This window comes from Lampetra fluviatilis, chromosome 3 (genome assembly GCF_964198595.1).
Source record: "Lampetra fluviatilis chromosome 3, kcLamFluv1.1, whole genome shotgun sequence".
Lineage (NCBI taxonomy): Eukaryota > Metazoa > Chordata > Hyperoartia > Petromyzontiformes > Petromyzontidae > Lampetra > Lampetra fluviatilis.
Genome location: NC_136277.1, coordinates 1772557 through 1798382, shown reverse-complemented (window position 1 = coordinate 1798382; position 25826 = coordinate 1772557). Strand labels below are relative to the sequence as shown.

At 52.3% G+C, this 25826-nt stretch overlaps 1 protein-coding gene across 1 annotated transcript; it reads left to right on the top strand.

Annotated features, from left to right (window-relative positions):
- The first annotated feature begins 457 nt into the window (after positions 1-457).
- On the top strand, positions 458-24038 carry LOC144951252 (sodium- and chloride-dependent glycine transporter 1-like). Its single transcript, XM_078881405.1, has 15 exons — positions 458-959; positions 1226-1357; positions 8662-8784; positions 10954-11085; positions 12215-12449; positions 13814-13946; positions 14420-14554; positions 15438-15541; positions 16361-16601; positions 17555-17686; positions 19162-19261; positions 19672-19772; positions 20117-20287; positions 22501-22711; positions 23211-24038. Exons 2-14 carry the CDS (start codon positions 1351-1353, stop codon positions 22690-22692), a joined length of 1806 nt encoding a protein of 601 aa, XP_078737531.1. The 5' UTR covers positions 458-959; positions 1226-1350; the 3' UTR covers positions 22693-22711; positions 23211-24038.
- Positions 24039-25826: the final 1788 nt, after the last annotated feature.

Sequence of the window (25826 nt, the reverse complement as noted above, 5' to 3'; positions counted from 1 at the left end):
TGGAATTGCGTGTCGCTTGGTCCATCTCTCTCTTTCTCTCGTGTGACCACCAAAGTCTTCTCAATGCCCCAACAGAATCGAGTGCCACGGGATTTGAAGACGATTTGAGTTGCAAGGCTGTCGGGTCTCATCCGCGATGGAGACGAAGCCATGAAATCAGCACCCACGTCCTGCTGGACATGTGTGAGAACTAAGGACATGATAAATATAATGATCATTAGCCACAATACCTAAGGTCAGAATGCAAACAAAAAAGCCAATCAATTCAAGGACAATGCATACATTATCAGAGTTGTGTTTTGTTTGCATTCTGACCGCAGGAATTGTGGTTAATGCGAACATGATCCCTTGAAACAAAAAAAGTGTCAGTTGTGTTGCCATAAAAAAGGGTCAAAACCCCTATGATTATATTTTGCTACTGGCAAAGGAGGCCTCGTGATGAAACTAAGGAGATGTTTGTTTGTTATCGGTCATCTGATTCCTCCAGTTCAAAGTGCTCCTCGTTCTGCCCAGGTGCTCATTGCTCCATCGCAGGGCCTTGGGAGACCCTTCATCCAGCAGTGGATGGATCATGGCTGACAGTGGTGGTGATGTTGATGGGGGTACACATTCTTTATGTTTAAAATAGGATAAAGCTGCTTTTGGCCTACTCTTCCACGCCTTAGAAGCGGCGTGGAGTACGCCACACCTCGTCACACCACGCGCGAACATCGGGGTATGGAGACGCTTCACAAAGCCTCGGGACATTTTTTGTTCAGCTGACACGCCGGGAGGTCGAACGGAACGGGCGTGAGTGTGCTCGCCATTACAGACACGGTAACGATGCTGCTGCTGCTGCTGATGATGACTGTGATGATGATGATGAGTACCCCGATGTTGTCTATTTAGAACGCTGACTCAGAGCCGTGCACACGCACTCCCCAGGTGCTGACTTCCGACTGGGTGCGTCACAGGTGAAGGTGGGTCGTGGTGGTGGTGGGGGTGGTGGTGGGGGTGGTGGTGGGGGTGGTGGTGTTAGTGGTGGTGATGGGGGTTTGAGGGGTTTGTGGGGCGATCCACCTACACACGGAAGTCTCCGACGAGTGAACTCACTCACTCAGCCACCCACCCAAACACTCGGCAGTAGCAGCAGCAGCAGCAGCAATCATTAGGGGCAGCTACGAGAAGACCGCTGCTGTTGTTGCTGCTGCCAATTAACAGTGGAATGTGTCACGTGTCCTGTCAGGATAGGTGAGTTCTACTGCTGCTGCTGCTGGTGCTGGTGTTTTTGGAAGTGACCCGCTGCACATACCTGAAGGAAAGAGATTGGATTTGAAAGCACAAAAGGAAGAGGGCAGATTGCATCTCCCGATGGCAGGTGAGGTGTTGCAGTACATCGGTGTGTGAGTGTGAGAGTGAGTGAGTTTGTGAATGAGTGAGGGTGTGTGAGTGAGAGTGAGTGTGTGAGTGAGTGTGTGAGTGAGTATGTGAGGGAGTGAGTTTGTGAGTGAGTTTGTGAATGAGTGAGGGTGTGTGAGTGAGTTTGTCTGTGTATGAGTAAGTGTGCGAGTGAGTGAGTGCGTTTGTGAGTGGGTGAGTGAGTGAGTGTGTGAGTGTGTGTGAATGAGTGGGTGAGTGAGTGAATGAGTGGGTGTGAGTGTGTGAGAGTGAGTGTGTGAGTGAGTTAGTGTGTGAGTGTGTGTGTGAATGAGTGAGTGTGTGAGTATGTAAGTGCGTGTGCGAGTGAGTGAGGGTGTGAGTGAGGGTGTGTGAGTGAGTTTGTCTGTGTGAGTGTGAGTGAGTGTGTGAGTGGGTGAGTGAGTGAGTGTGTGAGAGTGAGTGTGTGAGTGAGTTAGTGTGTGAGTGTGTGTGTGAATGAGTGAGTGTGTGAGTATGTAAGTGCGTGTGCGAGTGAGTGAGGGTGTGAGTGAGTGAGTTTGTGAGTGTGTGAGTTTGCGAGTGTGTGTGTGTGAACGAGTGAGTGTGTGAGTGAGTTTGTCTGTGTATGAGTGAAGGGGTGAGTGAGTGAGTGTGTGAGTGAGTGGGTGTGTGAGTGTGTGAGAGTCAGTGTGAGTGTGTGAGTGTGTGAATTAGTGAGTTTGTGAGTGTGTGTGTGAATGAGTGAGGGTGTGTGAGTGAGTTTGTCTGTGTATGAGTGAGCGAGTGTGAGTGGGTGTGTGAGTGAGTGAGTGGGTGTGAGAGTGTGTGAGTGAGTGAGTGAATGAGTGTGTGATTGTGTGAATGAGTGAGTGTGTGTATGAGTGAGTGTGTGAGTGAGTGATTTGTGAGTGTGTGAGTGTGTGAATGAGTGAGTGTGTGAATGAGTGAGTGTGCGAGTGAGTGAGTTTGTCTGTGTGAGAGTGAGTGAGTGAGTGAATGAGTGAGGGTGTGAGTGTGTAAGTGCGTGTGTGAGGAAGTTTGTGTGGAGGGAGTTTGTGTGTGAGGGAGTTTGTGTGTGAGGGAGTTTGTGTGTGAGGGAGTTTGTGTGTGAGGGTGTGTGTGTGAGTGAGTGTGTGTGTGAGTGTGTGAGAGTGTGTGAGTGAGTGTGAGAGTGTGAGGGAGTTTGTCTGCGTGTGAGTGAGTGTGTGAGTGATTGTGTGAGTGAGTGAGGGTGTGTGATTGTGTGAGTGTGTGAGTGATTGTGTGAGTGTGTGAGTGATTGTGTGAGTGTGTGATAGTGTGTGAGTGAGTTTGAGAGTGTGTGAGGGAGTTTGTCTGTGTGCAAGTGAGTGCCCACCCTCTAGTGTGTCGCTGCAGCTTTCATAGGTGCTACTCGCTGACAGCACTTGCCCCAACAGTATGTTAAGGCTATACGGGGGATCTTTGTCTCTGTGAGTGTGTTTGTGTGACAGACACGGCTGGGCATCGTGTTAGGGACGCTGCCGCGGTGTGGAGGTGGAAAAGTTACGTAACTTGTTCTGTACAATGCTTGGTGAGATGTTTTTAGTGTGTGTGTGAGATTACGTGTGATAGTATGTGTGACTGTGTGAGTGTGTGTGCGCTATGAACCCGGCGACCCGAGTTCGATTCCCGCCCACGGCCAACACCCAGTGACGATTATCTGAACCGGTCCTGGACCTCTCCTAGGTCGACTCAGCCTGAAATGAATACCTGGGCAGTGTGTAAACATCGCCATTGGGGAGACAAAGGCGGTCGGGCGTGGTGCTGGCCACCCACCCCCTCGTGTACCGTTCCGGCCTTCATAGGTGCTCGCTAACAGCACTTGCCCCTACAGTCTGTTACGGCTATACGGGGGATCTTTGTGTGTGAGTGAGTAAGTGTGTGAGTGAGTTTGTGAGACGGTGATTGTGTGTGTATGTGTGTGTGAGAGAGTGAGTGTGTGAGTATGTAAGTGTGTGAGAGAGTGTGAGTGAGTGTGTGAAAGAGTGTGTGTGAGAGAGTGATTGTGTGCGTGTGAGATAGTGTGTGGGTGTGTGAGAGAGTGAGTGTGTGAGTGAGTGTTTGTGTGAGTATGTAAGTGTGAGTGAGTGTGTGAGTAAGTATGAGAGTGTTAAAAGTGGTATGACTTTTATCAACCCTGGGCAAGGGAATGATGATGGGCTGAGTGAACTCCCCCTCCCCGCGCCCTCCACCCAACCAGGATTTGAACTCTAACGCTGAGCCACTGGGCCGGTTACTAGAGAGGCGCGTTCCACTGTTTTGTAGTGCCGCTAAAATATAAAACCGTGGAGTTTTGTAGAGGTTGCAGTGACCAATAATCCGTTCAGAAAGTTAAACATTGACGAGTCGGTGCTCCCTGCTGTGGCGTAGCTTCGTTTAACGCGTTAGGCTTTCACGACCTGTCTTTCCGACAGCTCTGTTTCTTCACCTGATGACGGCTGCTTGCGTTGTGGCCGAAACGTCGTGAGAATTGTATTTTATAATGTTTTATTTTGTATTATTGTGTTATTTCCCTTCCACGTGACTTTACCGAAAAAACCAAGAATATGAATCCCTGCAGTCACAAAAGCTTTAAATCTAAATAAAAGGTTGGGTTGTTTTTGAGTTTGATCGCGTGAAGATGAATGTGTCGTTGACCCCACCACCACCCGGCACAGCCAATCACTGAGGGTTTGTGATGATGACTGACTACTTCAGCAACACCGGCGTGTTGGAGAGTAAACCCACAACATTTACAACCAGCCTAGCTGTGTCGGGTGGTGGAGGGTTAATGACACATTTATATTTACGCGATCTAATCCCAAAAATAAAAACAAACCTCCATTACGTGGCATAGCTCATTCGTACCTTCTGTCTCCGCTCCGTGAACTTCTCCCATTGATTCATCCACCAGACTCGGTACTCTTGAATTTGTCGTCTCATCCACCACCACACCAAGTTCAACCACCGCCATTCGCACCTCCGATTAGCGCGGTTGGCTACGTACGGTGCGAATTAAGTTCAACATACGTACATGCACCCACCCACTCATCCACTCACTCACCCACCCACTCACCCGCTCACTAACTCACCCACCCACTCACTCACCCACTCATCCACCCACTCACCCACTCAATTACCCACTCACCCACTCAATCGCCCAATAACCCTCCCACTCACTAACTCACCGACCCACTCACCCACCCACTCACTAACTCACCGGCCCACTCACCCACTCACTCACCCACTCATCCACCCACTCACCCACTCAATCACCTACTCACTCACCCACTCACTCACCGACCCACTCACCCACTCACTCACCCACTCATCCACCCACTCACCCACTTAATCACCCACTCACCCTCCCACTCACCCACTCACTCACCGACCCACTCATCCACCCACCTACTCACCCACTCATTCACTCACTAACTAACCCACTCACCCACTCACTCATCCACTCACCCACTCACCCTCCCACTCACCCACTCACTCACCGACCCACTCACTCACCCACTCACTCACCCTCTCACCACACTGGGGATCACACCACTTATCTTTCTGCTTCTTCCCTCCCATCGTCACGTTTCCCCCAGTTCCTGTAACCTTACTCAATTCATGACATACGTTAACTATTATCTATTATCTCCAACTGTTATCTATTCTACCTTCAATAGTGCTGCTTGTCATTGGTCGGTTGTCGTTTTGGGCCTGAGATCTGAAACCCTGATGTCAAACAAAGATGCGGTACATGACGTAGCCTTCAGAAATCAAGTCAAGCCAGTTTTTATTTCGCTTCTGCACGTAGCGCCTTTCCGGCACGAATCTGCCACTCAGAGAGCCATCATCAGCACCACACGAGCACTCAAACGTACGAATAACAAATGCTATACAGTGAAAGAGAGAAAAGTATGCACATCGAATGTTGGTTTAAACTTTACAAGCAAGTTGTGGCTGTGAGTGAGTGAGTTGAAGGCAGTCTCGCCGGCCGGCCGGAGCCTCTCTGAATGATGTTCCGACGTTCAGGGTTTCGAGTGGATTCTGTGTGACCCAGGGTGCCACCTCGTGGGAGCAGGTTAGGAGCCTCGTCCGGGGACAGCGACCAGCGCTCACCGACGTGACGAAGGGCTGAATAAATAGATAACGTGACAGCACCGAAGCAAGTCGAAATCGGAGCGGAAACAATTTTGTCGTAACTTGAGAAATCTAAAGTGTTGCACGTGCATAAATGAATGAATGATATCTAAACGAAATATTAACGATCAGCTAAGGCAGATCTGCCTCCAGGTTGACCGCAGCCACAGGTCACGTGCAAGTGCAGGTGAAGTTACTGTGAAGAATCGAAAAGCTCGCCATCAGATTGTGATTGAGATGGAAGCAGAACCCAGGGCTTTTGTGGATTGAGCGATTGAACCCCACGTCCTTTTGGGACATTCACAGAGAAGTATGCTCAGTCGATGATGATGATGATGATGGCGATGCGATTGAGAGAGCCGCCTTCCGATACGCCAGGGCATCTCAGAGCGCTTCACATCGCTACATCTCGTCATCTCAACACTTTTGAAAGGGCAACTCTAGTGGCAACTGTCCCTGCGGGTCTCTGCATGAGTCTATGGCCTCTGTGTGAGTCTATGTGTGTCTATGGGTCTCTGTGTGAGTCTGTGTCTTTGTGCAAGTCTGTGGGTGTATGTGTGAGTCTGTGTTTCTCTCTGTAAGTCTATGGGTCTCTCCGTGAGTCTATGGCCTCTGTGTGAGTCTGTGTCTTTATGTGAGTCTATGGGTCTCTGTGTGTGTGGGTTTCTGTGTGAGTCTATGGTTCTCTGTGAGTCTATGGGTTTCTGTGTGAGTCTGTGTCTCTGTGCGAGTCTGTGGATGTATGTGTGAGTCTATGGGTTTCTGCGTAAGTCTTTGGATCTCTGTGTGAGACTGTGAGTCTGTGTGAGTCTATGGGTCTCTGTGTGAGTCTATGGGTCTCTGTGTGTGGGGGTTTCTGTGTGAGTCTATGGTTCTCTGTGAGTCTATGGGTTTCTGTGTGAGTCTGTGTCTCTGTGCGAGTCTGTGGGTGTATGTGTGAGTCTATGGGTTTCTGCGTAAGTCTTTGGATCTTTGTGTGATACTGTGAGTCTCTGTGTGAGTCTATGGGTCTCTGTGTGAGTCTATGGGTCTCTGTGCGAGTCTGTGGGTTTCTGTGTGGGTCTGTGGGTCTCTGTGTAAGTCTATGGGTCTCTGTGTAAGTCTATGGGTCTCTGTGTGAGTCTATGGGTCTCTGTGTGAGACTATGGGTCTCTGTGTGTCTACTTGAGGGGATGGAATTTTAGGTATTTGGGGAATTAACAGAGAATGCTCGTTACAATGCACTGCCATGGGGCATCTAAGATTTCGAGGATTTTGGTCCTGACTTAACACGTTGGAGAGGTGAGGGCTGCGTTGTGTGTGTTTGTGTACCTTTATCTTTGCACTGGGAAGCAGCGGCTTAGGGGTTAGCGTAGTGCTACGCTATGAACCCGGCGAGCCAGGTTCGATTCCAGTTCACGCCCGACCAACACCGGTGACGATTATCTGAACCGGGCCTGGTCCTCCTCCAGGTCGACTCAGCCTCATATGAGTACCTGGTGCGGTGTGTAAACATTTCCACTGGGGAGACAAAGGCGGCCGGGAGTGGGGTTGGCCATCCACCCCCTCGTGTGCCGTGCCGGCCTTCATAGGTGCTCGCTAACAGTCTGTTAAGGCTGCATGGGGGACTTTTGTCTTTTTTGTACATTAAAGATGAACTTGGCCCAGTGAATCACCCTCTGAAATGAAAGAGCAGGTAGTCATCGGTGTTGGAGTCGAGGTCAGAGAGATGAATGGTGAAATGTGTTAGATAAGGCGTAATGCAGAAAGAAAAATATCAATAGCAACACTGGTCCCATGCCCACACCAATTCAGGAATGTCACTTAGATTGTGTGTGATTGTGTGTGCATGTTCCTTTGTGTGTGTGGTTGGGAAAGTGGGGAGCGGTCGTGTTGCGATTCGTTTGCTGCGCTACAAACCCAGCGATCTGAGTTCGATTCCCGTTCACGGGCCAACACCAGTAGCGATGATTTGAACTAACCCTGGGACTCGCCTAGGTCGACTCAGCCTCAGATGAGTACCTGGTGCGATGTGTAAACATCGCCACTGGGGAGACAAAGGCGGCAGGTCGTGGTGCTGGCCACCCATCCCCTCCGTGTGCCGTGCCGGCCTTCATAGGTACTCGCTAACAGCACTTGCCCCAACATTCTGTTAAGGCTACACGGGGGATCTTTGTGTTTCTACCACACACGTTGCATTTCTAATAATCAGTTGCGTGCAGGGTGCGAACTTTGACCCCAGTCTGAATTAATTCTACTCGAGCTGACGACACGGAATTTTACCAATTTGAAAAAACATTTGTGTTGATTGTGCACATCATGACGTAGTTGCTTTTTTCACCGGATTCTCTTCTCGGTTTGTCGCTTTACTTTGATCGGTTTTGATTTTGTCGTATTGATGACCCAGCTCACTCTGAACATCTTCCATCGCTGGTCTCTCTCGAGGTCTCACCCGGGTGACACAAAATCTACTTGAACTTAAACTCACTCACGCACTCAACCACGCATCAGCTCACGCAACCATCATTCACCCGCTCACTCGCCCACCCGTGATCTCACTCACCTATTCATTCACCCACTCATTCAGCCAGAAGTCCTTCTTGCAACAAAAACATGTACATCCTTCCCCCCGCACTTCCGATTTGCGCGGTTGGCTACGTATCGCGCGAAAGAAGTTCAGCAAACGTACATCCATACGTACGACTCATCTTCATCTCTTTGAGTTCTGAGCTAGTTAAACAAAATCAACTTCACTTCACCCATCATCAGCAACAGGCCGAATCTGGCTGCAGGCGGGGAGCCACTCAGAAGGAGCCGCTGACATCGTCCACGGTCACGGGCGGCGCAAACGACGCCAGCGACGCTGAGTGGACCTTGACCTCCCCTCTCGTTGTTTGTCCGCTGCGAGGCGCACGGCCGCCCTCAACATTTCTACCGTGGCTTGAGGTCCGCCTCGTCGTTAACTTCGCGCGATGAAATAGCGCCGCGCTTTTATTCGTCTTCGTTTTGCCCGCGGGAGTGCGAAGGTTGCCCTGGGCGCGGTTCCGTCCGCCCGCGCCGAACCCACTCGGACAACTGCGTTCACCCGCTCGGCCCGCACCGTAAAACAATAATTGTCGCGTGTCTGTCCCCCACGCGCACGTGTGCGCGTTGTGTTTTTGTCTTTGCTCGCTGCTGGCACGGCAGGGCAGGAGGGAGGGCGGCGCCGCTGGGCCAACCGGCTCGAGTTCCTCCTCGTGAGCTCCGTGTACGGAGTGGGGATGCACAACGCCACCTCGCTACCCATCCTCACGCTGCGCAACGGCGGAGGTGCGGACGCACCCAGCGGATATTTTATTTAAACAACAAAATTCTTGTCACATTGTACACCCCATCGCGACAATGTCGGAGGCGTCGCTCCGTCGTCGTCGTTTGGAAATCTCGTGGAGCTGTCGCGAGCCTCTTCCGTGTTGTTATACAGCGGCATGAGTTAGCGTGATAAACAAGCAGACAATAATAATTTTAGAACTTTCGTGACTGCAGGAATTATTATTTGGTTCTTTCGGTTAAGTCACGTTATTTAATTTAATTTATTATTTTATCTTTAGACGTGACTTAACCGAAAGAACCAAATAATAAGCAGACAATAAGCCTCCCTGCCATGACCGTCTCTCCACATGAAAAAATATATATATATATTTGTTTATACATCCCATCGGCCACACGGCCTTCTGGGAGTGCGTCATTTCTAAAAAGAAGAAACAACTTCTAAATCGGTTTCGACATTCAAGCCTGACTCATCAGCAGAGGCAGGCCAAGCATGACACATCAGCTGGCTTTGCTTGAAAACAAAAATAATGCTGGTGACCTGCCAGACGCTTACAGCAAGGGAGGTCCGTCTGTGAGATCAGGGTCTCGATAGGGTACACGGGGGGTTGCCAGGTGATGCCGTTGTCCCAGGCGTTGTCTGCGCGCCGGAGAGTCGGGTAACCCGCACCTCCGCTCGGCACGGCTGGATACGTGCCGTGCGAACGAAAAGCGCAACGTGAATTCTCTGTTCGGCTTTGAAGTCGGTCCATCTCTCCATTCGCTCTTGCCTTACGCTAAAGAAGGCCCGTTGCCCGTGACGTTAGCCCCTATGTGTACGATTGCGTTCAGTTGTAAATGCGGTGTTAATGACGAATGTGGCGAGTGTTTAATGAACTGATGTTTGTAGAAAATGCAAGAACTTCTGAATGAGTAATCTGGGACTGTATTGGAAGCGATGAGTAAGTGCTTGGTAATGATATAGGTGAGGGTTATAGTCCACCGTTGACAATGCAGTTCACGCCACCACTCATCGCCACGACTTCAACTATTCCAGCACCTCCGCTCATCTTCCGCATTCCTATGCCGTCTTGCAGAGAGTTGACAATTACTTTTGCAGTTGCCACAGCAGCAGTAATACATTCATGTCTAGAATCTTTAACCGTCCATTGGTGCTTTGAGGGGGGGTTATTGTAATTATATACTAGAATAGTAATCATTTGGCATGTGTTTTATTGTGATTATGCTACATTAGTAATCAGTTAGTGTTTGTTTCCCTTATAAGGAATTGTAATAACAAACACTAACTGATTACTAATGTAGCGTAATCACAATAAAACACATGCCAAATGATTACTAATCTACAACTCGCATCGTAACAATAGCCTGATTACTAATCTAGTATATAATTACAACACCCCCCCCTCAAATCTTTGCACCTGACGAATTAATGAGTTAATGATGACGTCACCTGCTGCTGCTCTATATAAGAACGGGAGTCACAGCAGAGCCTCACCATTCTGGCGAATTGCCCGATGATGCTGGATACGATTACCAGCGAAACGTCGTACTACTCAAATTGTAAATGTTGTGGTTTCACGCTTCAACACACCGGTGGGCTAAAGCAGTGAACTATTTGTCTTTTGTCAACGTGGCACTTTTTTACTGATTGGCCGTGTCGGGTGGTGGAGGGTTACGACACATTTATAAATAACGCGATCTAAACCCAAAAACGGTGATTATGAATAATATTGGTCGCGAAAGCCTACGTGTTAAACTGACCCACAGACTCGCACAGAGACAAGACTCACACAGAAACCCATAGACTCAGAGAACCATAGACTCGCACAGAAACCTACACACACAGAGACCCATAGACTCACATAAATACACATACTCACACAGAGACCCACAGACTCACACAGAGGCCATAGACTCATGCAGAGACGCGCAGGGACAGTTGCCACTCGAGTTTCCCTTTCAAAAGTGTTGAGATGACGAGATGTGGCGATGTGAAGCTCTCTGAGACGCCGTGGCGTATCGGAAGGTGGCTCTCTCCATCACATCGCCATCATCATCGCCATCATCATCATCGCCATCACCCTCGTCGTGGTTGCCGCGGTTGGCGACGGCGGCGATGGAGTGCTGGTGGCGGTCACCTGACGCCCCCCCCCCCCCCCCCCGCTGGTGCAGTCTGCTTCCTGCTGGCGTACGCGCTCATGTTCGTGCTGCTGGCGCTGCCACTCGTCTTCCTGGAGGTCTCGCTGGGCCAGGCCACGTCCGGAGGGTGCCTCTCCTCCTGGAGCCGAACCCCCATCCTGCGAGGTGGCGCCCGCACACTCGCCCGCACACTCGCCCGCACACTCGCCCGCACACTCGCCCGCACACTCGCCCGCACACTCGCCCGCACACTCGCCCGCACACTCGCCCGCACACTCGCCCGCACACTCGCCCGCACACTCGCCCGCACACTCGCCCGCACACTCGCCCGCACACTCGCCCGCACACTCGCCCGCACACTCGCCCGCACACTCGCCCGCACACTCGCCCGCACACTCGCCCGCACACTCGCCCGCACACTCGCCCGCACACTCGCCCGCACACTCGCCCGCACACTCGCCCGCACACTCGCCCGCACACTCGCCCGCACACTCGCCCGCACACTCGCCCGCACACTCGCCCGCACACTCGCCCGCACACTCGCCCGCACACTCGCCCGCACACTCGCCCGCACACCCCCCTTAGCTCCACGACGCACTCACTCACTCACCTATTCACTCGCTCATCCGCTCAGCCATGCACTTACCAACCCGATCGCTTACTCACCTAGTCACTCACTCAACTGGTTACTCACTTCACCCACTCACCCCCTCACTGACTTACACACCCACCGACTCGCTCTCACCCAATCACTCACCTAGTCAACCACTCATTCACTCCCCCCCCCTCCCGTCACCTTCAATTAGCACGCCTCGCTCTGTACCGTGCGAAAGAAGTTCAACAGACGTACAACAAAAAGACAAAAATCCCCCGTGTAGCCTTAACAGACTATTGGGGCAAGTGCTGTTAGTGAGCACTTATGAAGGCTGACACGGCACACGAGGGGGTGGGTGGCCAGCACCACGCCCGGCCGCCTTTGTCTCCCCTAGTGGCGATATATTTACACACTGCACTCGGTACTCATTGAGGCTGAGTCGACCCAGGGGAGGCCCAGGACCGGTTCAGATAACCGTCACCGGTGTTGGCCGTGAGCGGGAATCGAACTCGGGTCGCCGGGTTCATAGCTCATAGCTCCCACACACACGCAACAACAACAAAACAACAACAAACAAAACAACAAAACAACAACAAAACAACAACAAACAACAACAAAACAACAACTACAACAACAAAACTACAACAACAAAACAACAACAACAATAACGTGGCCGAGTTGGCGCCCCTCCGCTCGCAGGCGTGGGGCTGGCGTCGCTGGCGATCACCTCCCTGCTCAGCCTCTACCACAGCGCGCTGCTCGCCACCTGCGCGCACTTTCTGTTCGCGTCGTTCGAGGGGACGCAGCCGTGGGCCCCGTGCCGGGCGGGGGGCCGCTGCCCCCCCGGCAACTCCAGCGCCGAGGGCGGCTCCCTCGCAGCAGACCCCGCCGTGCAGCTGCTGACGGGGCAGTCGCTCAGCCACCGCTACTGGAGGTGACCGCCCACCGCCTTCCCCCGCACCCTCCTCGTGACCCCAGCTACCTGTCATTGTGACTGGAACGTATTTGATCATTGGTTTTTTACCCTTTTATCTGGCAACAAAACTGACACCTTTTTTACAAGGAGTCATGTTTGCATTGACCACAATACCTGCAGTCGTAATGCAAACAAAAAAAACATAACTCTGATAATGATATGCACTGTCCTTGAAGTTGATTGGTCCACACCCGAGACAGCTTTCCTTAGAGCCTAGTCTCACATGGGTTGGACCAGATGACGCCAAAAGGCGCACAACTCAAAGACAATGCACCATCAGAGTATGAGAGCTCGGGGTAAGCATTTACACCATTGAAACCTCCTTTGCCAGTACAAAATATGATAATTGATTTTTTACCCTTCTATCTGGCAACAAAACTGACACCTTTTTTACAAGGAGTCATGTTTGCATAGACCACAATACCTGCAGTCATAATGCAAACAAAAAACAGCACTCTGATAATGTATGCACTGTCCTTGAAGTTGATTGGTCCACACCCGAGACAGCTTTTCTTAGAGCCCAGTCTCACATGGTGTTGGACCAGAGGACGCCAAAAGGCGCACAAATTTGGACCGTGACACCTGTGGCACACGAGGCGCCCCCCCTCTTTGCGAACGCCGTCACGGGATCTTCAACGTCCACTCTGAGTGATGCGGACGGCACAGAGCTTCATCACGGTTATTACGCGACCGCCGGTATTAACCGGGACGGCCGCCGGGTTGGCAGCACTTGTCTGGGACAAGTGGCGAACACTGGGCCCTGTCACCTTCCATAATAATTTATTGTTGAATAATTTCATAAAAATAATAATTATTATTCTTGAAAGACCGCAATGCGCTGTACGTGTGAAAGTTTAAACTCTCCGAAAAAATATATTTATATATTTTTGACAAATTTCCATGCAATGCGATAACATATCCGCGGGGAACAAATTGCCCCGAGTGGTTTCCTGAGCACTGGCAGAGCCAAGAGAGAAATCGCCTCTTTGTCTTTGTATGGGGGAGCGGTGGCACAATGGTTAGCGCGCTGCGCTACCAACCCGGCCACCCGACTTCCTATTGCCGTTCACAGCCGACATTGGTGACGATTATCTGATCCGGTCACGGGCCTCCGCTACGTCGACTCGGCCCTAAATGAGCACCTCGTGTGGCGTGTGAACATGGCCACTGGGGAGACAAAGGCGGTCGGGCGTGGTGCTGGCCACCCACCCACCCCCCCCCTCGTGCAACGTGCCGGCCTCGCCAACAGCACTTGCCCCGACAGTCTGTTAAAGGCTACGCGGGGGACCTTTGTCTTTGTTCCGCTCGTCCCTGCCGCGCAGCGACACTGTGTGGAACGCGTCGAACGGCTTCGCGACGCCCGGCGGCGTCAACGCGAATCTCGCCGGCTGCCTCTTCCTCGTGTGGCTCTGCACCTTCGCCGCCATCGCCGGGGGCATCCACGTCCTGGGCAAGGTCAGAGGTCGCTCCGCACGCACGCTTACGACACGACGTCACGTGTGTGTGTGTCCCACCTGGCAGATTGACCGCCGCCACCAACACCGCAGCGCCGAGTGCGCCGTGTTTACGCTCGTGGGACGGGGGGGGGGGGGCAGTTGTATATGTCGGGTTATGAAATTTTTATGGAAATAAAAGTAAACAAATTGGAGTAGCTAAGACGCGTGGGACGGGGGGGAGGGTCAGCGGGTTACATCAACAAACAATACTAAAATACTAAAAATAAATGGATATAAATAAAGTGCAGTAGTCGACATTTCACGCACGTACATGAACTGCTGTCGATTCGCCAGCACCCGATGCCAGCTCACTGCTACAGCTCGGCAATCGAAAACTTGCAAATGTAAATCGTGTTCGAGGTGAGCTCGCAACCGTAGTGATGGTACTGCCCCCCCCCTGCCCCTGTTCCCACGTCCCCCCGATGGCCGCAGGTGAAGTACGTGACGTCCATGGTGCCCCACCTCCTCTTCCTGGCGCTCATTCTGGGCATGGGCTTGCAGGAGGGCGCTCTGCTCGGTATCGAGGAGTTCCTCGCGCCCGACGTCAGCGTCTTCGCGTACTACGACGTGAGGCCCACGCGCACGCACGTGGTCACACACACGTGATCACACACACGTGGTCACACACGCGCATACACGTGGTCACACACACGTGATCACACGCACGTGATCACACACGTGATCATACACGCGTGCTCACACGCGCACACAATGGACTGTCGAGGCAAGTGCTGTTTGCGAGCACCTACGAAGGCCGGCACGGCACATGAGGTGGTGGGTGTCCAGCACCACGCCCTACCGCGATGTTTACGCACCGGGTACTCGTTTGATGTCGAGTCAACCTCGGGGAGGCCCAAGACCAGTTCAGATAATCATCACTGGCGTTGGTCAGGAGGGGAAATTTAACTTTTTCCGCCAGGTTCGAAGCGCAGCGCGCTAACCACCGCGCCACCATTTTCCATACGCGTGCAACAACAACAGCTACTAAGTGGCGATAACATCACCACAGCGTTTGTGCCACGCTCGGTACACTTTGAGGTCATAGTAAGTGCGGAAGGTTCGCTGGCACGAGGTCACAGGTTGACCGACTGAGATGACTCGCAGATGCGCACCACCACTGCTGCCCACTGTGTCAACTCGCTCACTCGCTCTGACAGAAAGACGAACACGTGGGTTGGAGAACACACGTAGGTCGATCACGTCACACTGACTGTTGAGACGAGTCAGTGGGCTTGGGCCGGACACGTCATGGCCGGAAGGGACGGCGTTCGAGACTGATGGAACACGTCTGAGAGTACGTCCACCTGGGAGACGGAGCGACAAGCTCAGCCCATGTGACGAGCTCGACGGATCGTCGCGAGACGGCGGCTCGTGGGAGGTCTTCATCCAGCAGTGGATTTGACGATGACGACGGCGTTGTAATGGAGTGCGGTCTCCCGTGTTGCGTCAGCTGTGGACGGTGGCAGGGCGAGAGGCCCTGAACTCAGTGGGCATCTCCTGGGGCGTGCACATCACCATGGGCTCCTTCAATACCTACAACACCAACTTCTACAGGTGTGGCCTGCCCCGCGCGCGCCCTGCCTCCTCGCTCCCCACGCGCGTGCTCATCCCAGCCAGCCAGGGCTGGGCGTAGTGGCGGCTTGTGGCACATCGCAGGCCTCGGACGGTGACGGTGCCGAAGATCAAACCCAGCCGGGCAGATCGTTGGCTTAGTCGTGGCTAGGAGATGTTAACTACCTTGGCTGGTATACAGGAGGTCGTGGGTTCGATCCCGACCCTGACGATGCCTGCTGCTGTATATTTGGAGTTTACGTGTCTCTCTCTCATCATCATTAGGGTGGCTAGGAGATGTTAACTACCTCGCCTGGTATACAGGAGGTCGTGGGTTCGATCCCGACCCTGACGATGCCTGCTGTATATTAGTAGTGTGCGTGTCTTTCTCTTCATCATCAGGGTGGCTAGGAGATGTTAACTACCTCGCCTGGTCTACAGGAGGTCGTGGGTTCGATCACGACCCTGACGATGCCTGCTGCTGTATATTTGGAGTCTCTCCCCGTGGTGGATTTGTTCATTTTTCTCCCTCCACATTTCGAATGAACATTGGCAGCTGCTCTAAAATGTCCACGTGGTGATGATAAAACACTTCGTTGAGCTATCGTCTGTCATAGCCAGGTCACATCTGAAATAGAGAAAAATAGCTCCGTGGCCTTTACCTGCTAAAATAACAAAACAAAAAAATCAGTTTTTTTAAATAAACAGTTTATCACACCGCCGCGGCTCTGCCGACGTGCCGAACCGGGGGGGGGGGGTGGAGGGGGGGGTTGGAACGTCCGACGTCGCCTGCGATTCACCGTCGATTTCCCCGTGCCGCAGGGACTCGATCCTGGTGCTGCTGGCCAACATGGTGAGCAGCCTCGCGCCGGGCGTGGTGCTGTCGGCGGGGCTGGGCTTGCTGGCGTCGCGTTGGTCCCTGGAGGTGTCGGAGCTGGCGCGCGACAGCGGTTCGGAGATCCTCTTCGTCGCCTTCCCCGCGGCCACGGCACTCATGCCGGCGTCGCAGGTGTGGGCCGCCCTCTTCTACCTGGCGCTCTTCCTGCAGGGCATCTCCACGCAGGTGGGGCCTGCGCCTGGGACGTCGCCCACCGCGGCACCAGCTGTAGCGCCCACCGCGGCACCAGCTGTAGCGCCCACCACGGCACCAGCTGTAGCGCCCACCACCGCGCCGGCCGCAGCGTCAGCCGTAACGCCGGACGGCTTGCGTTCGCACGCACAAATGCAGCTGCAGCATCGCTCTTCAAAAGAGTCGGCTGCGTCCGCCGCTCGTCGCTGCAGAGGACGGTTCGCGGCTCAAAACCTGGCAGGCTGCCCTGGTTAATACTGCGGGCGCATCGACCGTTTGAGATGCGGGCGCCGTGCGCCGTGCGCTTCGCGGCGCGCATTTAAGATCTCCGTGACGTCGCTCGCAATGGCCACGCCGTTCGAGGTACCCGCGCCAAGTGGCCAACTTTGCCAAAGTTCGAAAAATGACACCGCAAATTACCCAGTCGGGATAATGCGCCGCTGCGGTGGAAATCTTCGCCCCCCGAATGGCAGGTGAATGCCGGCGTGCAGGACAGCTGTTGAGTCGCCTTGTGGCACAAGGGGACAGCTGTCACTGAGGGTGCCCTTTCCCATTTTGTTGAGATGAGATGGGTAGCGCTCCCAGTGGTTGGTCCAACGGATTGACTCATTTCCACCATAGAAACGTGGAATTACCACTGCCGGCTCACGGGTATAAATAAACAGGAAATAAGCGCCAATGCCTCAACACCTCAATTGATCAGGAAATCACTTGGGCTTTTATTTTCGTTTGCGCACACACGGCGTTAAGCGTACGCACACCATTACGTGCACACACGTTACGTGCACACACGACGTTACATGTACACACGTTACGTGTACACACGACGTTACATGTACACACGGCATTACGTGCTCACACACGGCGCTACGTGTACACGCAGGGTTAGGTGTACAGCACGCCAATCTGCGTGTGTGCGCCTAACGCGGCCGTTTCTCCCCCTGCAGTTCTGCCTCGGTCTCACGCTGGCGACGGCCATCTTTGACAAGTACCAGGGCCTGGCCCGGCTCCGCACGGTGCTGGTGGTCGCCCTCTTGACGCTCGCCGGCTTCCTCCTCAGCCTCCTCCTCGTCACCCGGGTGGGCACCGCTCGGGCTGGGAGATCGCGCACCTGGGCAACGCCGTGCCGTGTCCCCGTTGCTCCCGAGTCGATGGGCGCCACGGTGGCGAGGAGATGTTAACTTCCTCGCGTGGTACACAGGAGGTCGTGGGATCGACCCCGACCCTGACGATGCCTGCTCTCTCCCCGTGGTCGCGTGGATTTTTCTCCGGGGTCCTTCGGTTTTTTCCCTCGACATTTTGAATGAACGTCACGACGCGTTTAGAGTATTTGGCAGCTGCTCTAAATTTCCACGCGATAATGATAAGCCGTACTCTTTGGTTCTTTCGGTAAAGTCACGAAGGTATAAAATTAAATAAATCACGACGGTCCGGTGGTAGACTATTGACATGGCACGGTATAAACAGTACCTCATTTTACAGTATCTTGCACTGTATATAGTGCATTGCACTGTATATAGAGTGTCTTGCACTGCACACAGTGTCTTGCACTGTATATACAGTTCCTCGCACTGTACACGCAGTGTCTTGCACTGTATATACAGCGTCTTGCACTCGATATATTTTGACTTCAACTATTTCTTTTAAACCCCAGCAAGGCCGCCGTCACGCAAACCCGAGCTGGCACCTAAAACCCGTAATGACGAAACGACGAATTGTAATTCCTCCTTTCGGTAAAGTCACGTGGCTTTACCGAAAGAACCACAGAGTTTGGATTCCTGCAGTCATGAAAGCGTCAAATCAAGACTGATGCTGAGCCACTTTGTGGAGCTATCATTTGCGATAGCCAGGTAGCTTCTGAAGAAGGTCTACATAGCTCGGCAGGGCCTTACCTGGTCAAATAAAAATAGTTGTTCGTTAGCAATGCCGCTCATAGGCGAAAGGGGCCTTGCACAAAAGAGGGCCCCACAACGAGCCGGCTGTCGGGGCGGCGGTGCTGGTCGCTACGCTGCCGCCGCCGCCACTGCACGTGGCCACTTGTGATCCAGCGCTGTGGAGGCAGGCGCAGGAGGGGGGGGGGTTGATGGATCACTGAACGAACGTCGTGAAACTCCCGTCCCGTGGGCGTCGAATCGACTTCAACTTGCAATCGACTCCTTTTGTCGCGCTCGATGGCTCGGTGGCCATTTTTAAAACGATGGCCGCCGCCTGACATTCCGCCTCCCAAAGGGGGTAAACCACCGCAAAATCACGCCGGGCGTGGCTGTGTGGCCGGCGATGATGCCGGTGGTGTCACCGAGCCTTGCCCGTCGCAGCGTGTGGGAGCAGAGGCCGAGACTTCTTTATTGCGAGATATTTCCCATCGGTTTCCGATATTGGAGCCGACAATCGGCGGAGACATCCGTTCCTTAGCTCGTGCAGTAACCCGGCTCTACGTTGAACCAAGGGCAATCCATTCCTGAGATAATCCGATATCCCAGCTCGACGTGAAACCCACCGGCCGGTTGCGTGTTCGCGACGGGGATGTTGACGCGCGGTGTCTGGAATCCCGCAGGGCGGATTGCAGTGGATCATCTTCCTGGACTACTACACGCTGCTCGTGTCCGTGCCGTTCCAGGCGGCCGTGCTGTGGGTCGGCCTGCTGCTCATCTACGGTACTACTACTGCTAATGATGACGATGATGACGCCAGCGCCGTCGTAGAGACCCACAGACGAGCGGGAAGGCAGCAGTGGCAGCCAGATCGTGAAGAGCCAGTGCTGAGTTCACCACCACCCTTACCCCAAGCTCTGTAATCCTCTATATATGAACGTGTTATCAGCCAATGTATGGGTGTTTCCTCGCGGGAGGAAAGCTCAGCACCCAGAGAGCGCACGTGTGTGAGGGGGCAACGCTGTATCCCAAGCAAACAGAATAGATTTATCTAGATTTAGTCAACATTGTTACTGTACTGCCTTATCCAGCTGCAAACTCACTCACAGACTCCCACACATGCACACATCCATACCTCCCACACCCTTATCCAGCAGTGGAGTGACACTGGGATTGTGTGTGCGCGTGTGCAGGGTACTCTTCATTCTGTATAGATGTGCGTGAGATGCTGAAAAAGGAAGTGCCGTGGTTTTTCAAAATCTGCCTCTTGTCCGTGACCCCGCTGCTCATTCTGGTACGTACAGACCACATGGTCAGTGAAATGTGCAAATATACGTGGGTGAGCAAGTGTGTAGGTGTATTGGTGGGTGGGAGGATTGGTGGGTGAGTGATTGAGTGGGTGGGTGAGAGGGTAAAAAAGAGGGTGGGTGCCTGGGTGGGTAGGTGGATGAGTGGGTGGGTGAATGGGTGAGTGTTTAGTTGGATGAGTGGGCAGGTAAGTGGGAGGGAGGATGGTTCAGAGGGTGGGTGAGTTGAGTGAGTTGAGTAGATGGGACGGTGAGGTGATGTGTACCGCTGCCGACCCTGCGTGCGTTCCCTCATCCACTACCTCCCTCGCCGGTCTCTCACCGCGTGCAGTTCGTGCTCGGGGACACGGTCGTCACGTTGCGGCTGCTCCACCACAGCGAGGCGGGCTTCCCTGCGTGGGCCGAAGTCCTGGGCCTCCCGCTGGCGTTCCTCGCGCCCGCCTGCGTCCTGGCCTACGCAGTCTACACGCTCGTGTTCAAGCACACGGGCTCGCTGCGGACGGTGAGGCGCGTTGTTGTCTTGGTTGTTGTCGTCGTTACAAATCGTCGTTACTCGGTTTTGTTTGGGGTCAGATCGGTGTGGGTATAATGTGGCTGTGAATGAGTTCCTTTGGAGCAGTGGTTCTTGACCTTGACTGCAGCCCATTGGTTCCCAGAGAGGGCATCTCGCACCCACAGTGGAGGGGGGGGGGCGTGCACCACCCCAGGTTAGAACCACAGCTTTGGAGAAGTCTGTAGCCAGCACTCGATAGCTACGTATGCACGTGCGTTGAACTTCTTTCGCACCGTACGTAGCCAGCCGCGCTCATTGGAAAGCTGCGAGGTCCTCACCACCAGAAACGGCCAAACGTACCGATGTCAAAATCAGAATCAGCAACTATTTATACTGCAGGAGGAATCCGATGAATGTTACAAGAAACAGGACAAAAACATGATGCGAATGCAAATTGTAGGAGAGGTAAACGAATCGCTTAAAAATATCTACAAATAAAACGAACGTGTTTTTTTTTTATCTTACCAGGTAAAGCCCACTTGAGGTATTAACTTGTGCTTCAGAAGCAAATGTGGAATTTCTCGATTGAAACGCGACACGTCGCTGGAGGTCGCCGCGACCGGTTCGATGTGAAAACTAAAATCCATTGGCACGTCCGCTCACTGCAAAGTGGTACCGATTTTATCCACCCCGCAGAGAGGGAGGGATGATGGTAACAAGTCATAATAATATAAATGACAATTTGTATCGCGCCGTTAGTGGAGAGCCGTTGTACGAGGGGGCTGAAGAAACGCGTCCCAACGTCACTCGCGGCTACCGGCGACGTGAGGTTTGAGCCAACCGCTCACTGGGCCTCCCCTAGGTCGACTCAGACTTAAATGAGCACGTACCTGCTTTGCGGCGGTGCAAAACATCAGCATTGGGGAGACAAACGTGGCCGGGCGACGGCACTTGCCCCAGCAGCCTGTCGAAGGCTAAACGGGGGATCTTTATCTTTGTGGTGAGACGCTGCTTGTGGCTTCCACGTGACCTAGCGCTATGGAATGCTGCATTCAAGCGCGGGTGCTTGCTCTGGTCGTCATTCTTGTTGAATGAGCACACATAGGCACGCTCGCTCGCTCGCTCACCATTGTGAGTGACAGACCTGCGACATGCCTTGATAACCTACAATGGAATGCTTTCAAATACCCAATAGGTCTCATTGTTAGTTTAAAACGTCCCCCATAGCCCTTACAACAATTAGCACTTTTTTTTCCATTCCGGTTAGGACACCCGGAATTCAATGAGAATGGTGGTGGCGTTGTTATCGATTTCGTCAAAGTAGGCACAGATTGGTGCTGCATGACTCAGCCCATCATCCTTCTGGGGTCGATAAACTTAGCGCCACTTTGCACGGAAGTCACCAGCGGTTGTCCTCTGGATAAGCTTGACCCCGTCACGGGAATGTGGACTTTCCACCACCGTCTTGGGGGGGGGGGGGCCGGGGCATCATTGTTGTTGTTTTGGGTGAGATCACTGTGCAGGGAAAATTGTAAACATTTCAAACTATAACCCGTCCACCATCCAACGACAGCCAATCAGGTTTTGCCACGTCATGGGCAAATACGCCGATTGATTTGGTGACATGGGCGAACCGGCGAAATATTCGAGGGCTTGCAAAGCGTTTGGCAATTTTGTCCCGACGTTTCGGTGGCGGTGACAACCCAGCATCATCGGCAGCGTCACCGTCTCTCTCATCGGTGTGGGTCCAGGAGTAGGTGCCGTGACGTCACAAGGCCAGCCGCGCACGTGACCCGTTTACTAACGAGTCGATTGGCCGGTTGGTGATGGCCAGGGTAGATTGGTGTAGCGAGGCGACCGTTTGTTGGTTGGTATAAATGAGGCTTTCCTTAATTATATTGAGGTGTATTTTGTGATTTACGAAGGTGCAGTTGTAATGCTATTGCGAATTGTAGTTAAGTGCTGATTTGTGAATAACGTTAATTAGATTAGCACTTCCCGTGACGTCACATTAACGTCTTGATAAAAACAAAAAGTCAATCCGAAATGCCACCATTCGGCCCGATTATTGCATTTTTCGGGACTAAATCTGCCCATTGGCAGCACAGCAGGAGCACAAATGTGCCCGTGTTTGTCCTTGATGGATCGCGTGTGGCCAATCGTGAACGGTGGTGGCGGCGGTGGTGGTGAATGATACGTGATTGACGCTTCTGCGATGACAGCGGCTCTGTGAAGCTGCGACTGCCAAGAAGATGCTGCCGAACCCATTTTCCACGGACGAGACCGACCACCTGAACACGAACGAGACTGCCCACGTGAACGCGAACGAGACCGACCACGTGAACACGAACGAGACCGACCACGTGAACACGAACGAGACCGACCACGTGATCACGGACGAGACCGCCGTTTGAGCGGCAGCTTCATCTGCACGTACGTACGCGGGCGTCTTTGTTTGTGTGGGCTGCTCGTTCAAAGCACTTGCCCCAAAAGTCTATTGAGGCTGTACGGGGGGATCTTTGTCTTTGTAAACACCTCACACCGAGGTAAAGAGGCCTCAGGCCACAACGAGGTGGTTACGCTGCTACCCATGGGTCTCTATGCGAGTCGGTGGGTCTCGATGTGAATCCGAGAGCAGGTGGTCACATGCTGTTACGACACATCTTGGAGGTCGTGTGTCGGCCATTCGTCACGATGCATGCGGAGCTTCTCTCGCACCGTACGTAGCCAGCTGCGCCTGCGCCAGGCTAGGTGCACTTTGAGGCTGTCGCGTGAATTGTCATCGGCTCGCTGGCGGGTCCGCGGGGACAGACCCGGGGTGTCTGTGGGTTGTTGTTTCGTTGAGATGATGACCGCAGCAGGGGATGTCCGGCGTGTCGCGTGTTCCGACATCACGTGACGATGGCTCTCTCCTCCGTGTGCCCCCCACCAGACAGAGTTCCTGATGGTGCCCAGTACGAGCGTGAAGGTGAGAAGATAGTTCTGCTGCTGCTGCTGGTGCCGAATCCTCGCGCCGAAGGGGGTTCCGAGACCTTCCCCGCTCGACTCGCATCGAAAAGATGAAGACGGCGAGAAAAGTTTCTCGACAGTTCGGCAGTGATGAATTCACAGATGTATATCCCGTGCTTTTAAAACCCCGCCATTCACACACACACACAACAAACACCGCAACATCGGTGAGAAGTCAGGTCTTAGTAATAGGTTTTTACCACAGATAAAAGGGTAAAAACCTATTACTGTATCTTGCTGCTACTGGCAAAGGAGGTCTCATAATGTGAAGTCAGGTTTTCCTCTCCGCAGATTCTACACCCAGGTTGTACTCCTGCAAACGGCGTGGCCTTTTGCTGGAGACGCAGACATTCGGGTGACGCCTTGCGGTAACGTAGGAGGGGCCGGTTAGGTACGGCCTTCCTTCAAAGGCCACGGTGATGTTTAGGTTGTTGTTGTTGTTTGTGTACCACTGCACACTCAGCAGCAGCAGCAGCAGTGTCACCAGATCATTTGCAGACAACGTGGGTCACCTCTCAGGCTCCCGGCTGAGATGGCCTGGACATGCGCCATGAACGACGCGTGAAGGCAACCTCCTCGAATCTGAAGAGATTCATATCATTCGTTGCTTCTTTCGGTAAAGTCACACCCGAGGACGATCGCCTGTGCTCCGATCGAAACGTCGTCATCTATTTTATTTCTACCTACGTGGCTTTACCGAAAGAACGAAAATCTTCAAATCAAGATTCATATAATACGCATTTATGTATTTTTTAAACATATATATTTTTTATCGCATTAGCCCTCGCAGTTCTTGCTAACGATGAGGAGGGGGGGTTGGGTCGGTTTAGGGGGTCGTCGTCGTAAGGGGAAAAAGCACTGCAGGTCTGGATCCTGATGGCACTTACGCAAGCTTCGGTGCAATCCGCGTGAGAGATCGCAACGCGTTCGGTAATGTTTCTCATTGTAAACGAGCGCACTTTTGTACCGCACCCGTTGAAGCGCGGTTCTTTTCAACAACAGCATCACATTTTATTTATGGATAGTTTTTTTTTACGAAAACGCGACTGGTGTATGTTGTAAAGTTCAAGTATCGATTAATGCGTCTTAAGTTTGATTACTTTGTGTGGACTTGTGCATTCATCATCATCATCAACATTATAACGACATTTCACGGGGATGGTTGTGTTGGGTTGGAGAACCGATGCTGTGAGGAGGACGTGTGTGTAGTGTAGTGTATAGTGTAGTGTATAATGCTGTAGTGTGTGTGTGTAGTGTATAGTGTAGTGTATAATGTTGTAGTGTGTAGTGTAGTATACTAGTACAGCACTAGTGTGTAGTGTGTAGTGTAGTGTATAATGTTGTAGTGTGTGTGTGTAGTATATAGTGTAGTGTATAATGTTGTAGTGTGTAGTGTAGTATACTAGTACAGCACAAGTGTGTGTGTGTAGTGTATAGTGTAGTGTATAGTATATAGTGTAGTGTATATAGTGTAGTGTATAATGCTGTAGTGTGTGTGTGTAGTATATAGTGTAGTGTATAATGTTGTAGTGTGTAGTGTAGTATACTAGTACAGCACAAGTGTGTGTGTGTGTGTATAGTGTAGTGTATAATGTTGTAGTGTGTAGTGTAGTATACTAGTACAGCACAAGTGTGTAGTGTATAGTGTAGTGTATAATGTTGTAGTGTATAGTGTAGTGTATAATGTTGTAGTGTGTAGTGTAGTGTATAGTGTAGTGTATAATGTTGTAGTGTATAGTGTAGTATACTAGTACAGCACAAGTGTGTGTGTGTAGTGTATAGTGTAGTGTATAATGCTGTAGTGTGTGTGTGTAGTATATAGTGTAGTGTATAATGTTGTAGTGTGTAGTGTAGTATACTAGTACAGCACTAGTGTGTAGTATATAGTGTAGTGTATAGTATGTAGTGTAGTGTACGAGTACAGCACTAGTATGTAGTGCAGTGTATAGTGTAATATACCAGTACAGCACTAGTATGTAGTGTATAGTGTCGTGTGTAGTGTATAGTGTAGTATAGAGTGTTGTATAGTATAGTGTACAATATAGTGTACCAGTACAGCACTACACCGCTGTGTTGGAGAGCCAAGCCACAACATTTACAAACAGACGGTCCCTCTTCGCAAGTGCCAGTGATACACGAGTCGAGATTCGTGCTTTGACTGCCAACGCAGCTGCTGCTGCTGCCAGCGATGGAGATGTTCGCGTGAGAGAAACGACGACACAACAACAGGGGGGGGGGGGGGTCACGTGGGGGGGGGGGGGGGGGTCACGTGGGGGGCGGGGGAATGGGTCAGTGAAGGTTCGACTCGTGGAGCCAGAGAGAACCACGTTGTGACGACGAAATGCAGGCAGGGAGATTCGGGAGTGGCCGTGGATAAGGGGCCGTCCATAAATGACGTCACGTACCTAGGGAGGGGTGGGGGGGTCAGACATTTGTGACGATGTGTGACGAGGAGGGGGGGGTTGAGAAATGTGACGTCACATCAAAATGCGCAACTTTAAATAAATATAGCATTGTTATAACAACACTCCTACAACAT

Bases quoted from the DNA above. Each gene is read 5' to 3' on its own strand.
- LOC144951252 (XM_078881405.1), top strand. The intron at 16,602-17,554 runs GTGGGGCCTGCG...CTCCCCCTGCAG, and splicing joins TGCAGGGCATCTCCACGCAG to TTCTGCCTCGGTCTCACGCT. The intron at 19,773-20,116 runs GTACGTACAGAC...CACCGCGTGCAG, and splicing joins TGACCCCGCTGCTCATTCTG to TTCGTGCTCGGGGACACGGT.